At 39.5% G+C, this 5,314-nt stretch overlaps 1 protein-coding gene across 1 annotated transcript in view; it reads right to left on the reverse strand.

Annotated features, from left to right (window-relative positions):
- TRPC6 (transient receptor potential cation channel subfamily C member 6) overlaps window positions 1-5,314 on the reverse strand; it is a 72,400-nt gene that overhangs the window by 23,077 nt on the left and 44,009 nt on the right. Inside the window, exons 5-7 of the mRNA XM_045297760.1 lie at window positions 3,092-3,356; window positions 1,184-1,379; window positions 55-258 (exon numbers count right to left, since the gene is read on the reverse strand). Of these exons, the coding sequence (XP_045153695.1) occupies window positions 55-258; window positions 1,184-1,379; window positions 3,092-3,356 (665 nt within the window). The remainder of the gene's footprint in view (window positions 1-54; window positions 259-1,183; window positions 1,380-3,091; window positions 3,357-5,314) is intronic.

Consider the following 5,314-nt stretch of genomic DNA (forward strand, 5'->3'; position numbering starts at 1 on the left):
AGTTAAAGCAGACACAACATTGATAAATATAAATGAAATGATCATGCCAATTACCTGGTTCATCTCTGCATCTTCCTGGAAACCTTTCTTATGGCTCTGGAACAGTTCAGAAATCCATTTCTTAAACTTCAGTAAGAAGTAAAACAGGGACTTTGGACTTGGCACCAAGTTGAAGGGAACAGGTAATGTTCTTCCCTCTTCAAAGTAGGAAAACCATAGTTTGGCCCTGGCAAATTTCCACTCCACATCAGCATCGTCCTGTGCAATTACACAAGATGCATTATCGAGGAAATGCACACACAGAGCTATTGAGAGGGCTCTGCCAGTGTGTGGCTAGATGGAAGCAGGCGTGCCAGGAAGCCTGCTCAGGCCCCAAAGACCAGCCCAAGGTTTTTCCAAGATGTGAATATTCTACTCCCGGTCTCCTAAAGCTGTCTAAAATGTTATCAGATCTAAGAGACTACAGATCTCAAAATCTACATGTTTATAAAGAGAAGGTATAAATGCACTTTTCCTCCATTCTAAGAAATGTAGAAAAGTCATTTATCAATTAATTTGGGACACAGGCCAAAATCTCTGGGATAAAAATTTAGAATATCACTGTCAATCTGAGGAAGGTCCAATTTTGAACACTGATTAACACAACTTAGTAAATAGTTGAATTTGTAAGCAATAGCTTTTAAAAAACAATAATAAAATAAAAATTCATACTGATATCATATTCCAAGAGATTCTTTCTTTAAAAATGTCGAGTATTTCTGCTTGTTATGCCTTACTGCCCTAACATACTCCATCAATATTGCATTTGGAAGCAAAGAGTAAAAACTATTTAGGTGACTGGTGTCCTGTTGGGTATGCATTGAAAAGATAACCACAGGTCAGTGGTTCAAACCCATCAGCTGCCCCACAAAAGAAAGTTGAGGCTACCTGCTCCCTTAAAGATTTACAGCCCTGTAAACCCAGTATAAGTTTGCTATGAGTTGGCATCAACTTGATGACAGTTGGTTCTGTGGGAAAATATGTATACAAGATTTATATGCAAACTATGTATATAAAATATATGTACAAAAATATATACAAAACAGGAAGAACAAAAGACAGAAAGCAGGACAATTTTCACCCCCATTTAGTTGATCCCTAGAATAATTAAAAATGCATAGAGATGTTTATTTTGTTACTATACCTCAATTTCCTGGAATGAACTGTTGATCATTGCGATTAACATATTTAGCAAAACTATAACCATTGTCACATTGTAGACTCCATAAAGAACATAACCTGTGTTCTCAATGAATTTGTGATTATAGTCAATGACCACTGATCTCACTTCCGAAAGTCCAAAGATAGCCCAGAACAACGTTTTAAAACTCTCTTCAACTCTGGGGGAAAATAAGAGAAAGAAGAGAAATAATAATGTATAAATACATTATGATGGTGCTCTAATAAAGCTGACTTATTTGACCTCTTTGCAAATTACTAGATATACAAGTACTTGGACTAGTTCTTGTCTTCTCTGAGTCTCAGTCTTCTTCCCTATGAGAGGGGCACATTAATATGTACCTATTTTGTCTGGATTGTTGCAACGATAATATAATATTGTGCACTTGAACTAAATATCTCAACAAAGAACATATAAAAAGGATTTAATACATGTTTTTATAATACATGTATTGTTACAGATATTAATATTAAAATCAATCACAACTTTGGCAGTGGAGGTATTAAATATATTACTTAATCAAAACCATGCCATTTGTTAGATTCTTTTACGTTTCCCTCATTTGCTGCTGTTAGCTGCTGTCTAGTTGATTCCACGTCGTGGTGACCATGTGTGCAGGGAAAACGGATGTGCAGAGAGTGGAAGTGTGTGGGCTTGCAGAAGGAGCTCACCAGTCTCCAATTCTAAGGTCTCTCATCTATACTGCCACCCATAGCTGATACATAGAGAAGTCTATTTCTAAAAACAATGACAATCGAAAAACAGAAATACTACCATAATCTAACCGATGCCGCGTTGTTAGACATTTCACTCCTTTGGCAGAATTATCGAGCAAATTAAGCATGCACGCCTTTAACCCTGGCGGTGGTTTCATTTCTTTGACAAGCTGCACTTTCAAAACTCGCGTTATGTTGCAGTTACTGCTTTTGATGGCTTAGAAAGGAATGAAATTTAATTAATTCGTTCCAAGCATTTTTTATAATAAACAGATGTGCCATGGTAAACGTAGGTCAAGACTCAAGGCACTACTGATAACTTGGCTTTTCTCAGTGCTAAGGGTCAGGAGGATGAACTGAGAAAGGGTGGTTCTCAAAGCCAGTGCAGCAGAAGGCTCCAGTCGGCAGAGGGAGTAGCGCGCAGGCACTGGAGTTCAAGGGGACGAGACTTAAAACCTCCCACTCTGACACATACTTTTCGTCTAGGCGATGTTCAGCAAATCATTTAGCTCAATGGTTCTCAACCTTCCTAATGCCACGACCCTTTCATACAGTTCCTCATGTTGTAGTGACCCCGCAACCATAAAATTATGTCCGTTGCTACTTCATCACTGCCATTTTGCTACTGTTATGAATTGGGAGACCCATGTGAAAGGGTCGTGTGACCCCCCAAAGGGGTCGCAGCCCACAGGTTGAGAACCGTTGATTTAGCTCTTCTGCATTGCAGTGTCCTCTTTTTGTGACATGGGAGTAATACAACGATGTGTGGGACACATTTACCCAATGTCCGGTTCTAAAAAGTGCTAACTATTAATATTTGATGTGAAGGAGATGTTTCAGAGTTCTTTTAAGTAATTTTAAAATAGTCATTTTCCTTAATGGAAACGAGACATAGTAAGTCTTTACCTAAACCTCACTTATCCCATGGACACATATGCCCACTCACGGCCATTGAGTCAACGCCGACTCGTAGTGACCCTCTGTGGTTTCCTGAGACCATAAGTGTTTATGGGAGCCGAAACCCACTCTTTCTCCCACAGAGCTGCTGGTGGTTTCGAACTGCCGGCCAAGGGGATTACAGCCCAACCTGTACCGCACCACCAGGGCTCCTTTATGGGCACATGTGGTCACTGTCAAAACACCTGAGAGCACTTACGTTGTGAAGGCTTCGGTTTGCTTTGCACCACGGTAGTAGGAGTAGAGGTTAAACATTCCAATCATAAAGGCCACGAACACCATGATAAATATCACCATGAACTTGAAGATGTCTTTCACAGTCCTTCCGAGGGATATTTGTAGAGGTCCAAAGCTTTCATTTGCTGGCAAAATATAAGCGATTCTGGAGAAACTTAAGACCACCGCAATTGCATAAAGACCTTCAGATATAATTTGAGGATCAGAGGGGTCCCACTTTATCCTGGCTAGGGAAAAAAGGAAATAAAAGGGCTTTGATGAGTTTCTTTACATTCTTGATCCATTTAACTTATTATTATTATTTTTTTTTAGGAAAGAAATATAATTACATCAGGTCTCAGGTTTCTGACATGTCATACACATCCAAACTTCTGAATTTTTTGAGAAGGCCACCCTCATAGTTGGCTGAATGTTCTCTTTAAGAACATAGCATGATGGTTATGACCTCAAATGATACACTCAGATAAATAACTGGAAAGATTCCAATTTTATATACCAACTGAGAGAAGTTGTGTGCATTGCATTACTCAACCTCTTTTAGCTCCATTTTTTCATCTTAAAAATGAGATACCTCCCCCCATATGAGTTTTTACTAAGTCGATGTCTGTTCGGTGTTTACAAAGCACCTGGTCCTTTGTCATGGTAGCTTTCATTATTTAATATTGAACTATAACGAAGAGGAAGAGCAGTGCATGGAACTTTGGGATTCCCTGCAGCTATTTAAACATATCAGTAGAAAGAAAAAAAACATTTTTATTGGTCATTGAAACAGGTCTATTTTTACGATAAAGTGAAACAATTATTCACTTAAGAATTTTGGGGACATTATTATGTTAGGTCATCAGGAACCCAATCAAGAAACCATCATGAAGAAGGAGGTCAAGCTGGGCCAGAAAGAGTCAAAAGCAGGATGACGAATGTGTGCTTGCTTATTTCCTGAGAGATGGAATGAGGAAAGGATAAGAAGAAACTAATCAAAGTGGTTTCCTTTTTATATCAGTTTGAGTGGATATAAATAGATAACCTTGAAAATGTTATACTCTGTATATGTTTGCAAATTAAAATTTTCAAATCAAAATGCAGCCCCAGCTGAAGAGAAGAAAGTAGAAGCAAAAAAAAAAAAAAAAGAAGAATCTGAAAAGTTCGGTGATTACCTGGGCTTTGGTCTTTTTGACTAAACCCCCTTTGTGACATGTTCAGTAAAAATCTGAACTCTTACCAGAGAGATAGATGATAGATAGATAGATAAATGAGTTGTTCTTGTATGATGTCGAGCTGGATTTTATTCACTGCAGCTCTTTAAGACAGATTAGAACTCCCCCAGAGGATTCCCTAGGCTCCAAATCTTTATGTGAGCAGACCGTCATATTTTCTTCCCTGAATCAGTTTATGGATTGAAATGACAGACCTTTCAGTTAGCAGCCGAATGCTTCGCCCATGTGTACCCATACCACCACCACCAACAAAATAAATACCCACATCTAGAAGTTAAATCGTAACACTTATGTAATATGGCAACAAAACCATACAGGTGCCAATTAAATGTTAACTGACTTCTTATCAGAAGTTTTGAAATAAATAGTCCAAAAAATGTATTTTCCTCACTCCAGGTTTCCGTGAGAACAAATTTTCCAGCAGGAAATAATTGGACCTTTTTCTGTTCCTTAGTCATGTTCTCAAGGAGCCATGTGGCAGAGTGGGCCAAGTATCCTTTGACTTCTAACCACCAGGTCAGAGGTTCGAACACACCAGTCACTCCATGGGAGAAAAATGAGGAGAGAGTCTGCTCCCATAAAGACTCCATGTCTCAGAAACCCAGAGCGGGAGTCTGTTCTGTCCGATAGGGTCCCAGTGAGTGAGAGCGGACTCGATGGCAGTGAGTTGAATTTGAATCATGACCCTCTTGGAGAAGTGGAGTGATCTATCTGAGTTTAAAGTAGGTGGGATAACGGGACATGTGGTCCTCCACAGGGGCATGGAGGAACCTCACCTGGCCAACCAGGTGCTGCTCCTTTCCATCCCTGTATTTGCACCCATTGCTGTCTAGAAATTAGAAAGTCTCAACTCCCACTGCCATCCAGCTGAATCTCTCGTTTGCCTAATTCTAGGGCATGGTTTTAGTAAGCTTATTGGCTAACAGACTCAGAGCCCCATCATCCAATCGGAACCTCACTGACACTGGTGA

Source organism: Echinops telfairi, unplaced genomic scaffold, assembly GCF_000313985.2.
Source record: "Echinops telfairi isolate 266 unplaced genomic scaffold, ASM31398v2 ScPeMD7_7421;HRSCAF=8459, whole genome shotgun sequence".
Lineage (NCBI taxonomy): Eukaryota > Metazoa > Chordata > Mammalia > Afrosoricida > Tenrecidae > Echinops > Echinops telfairi.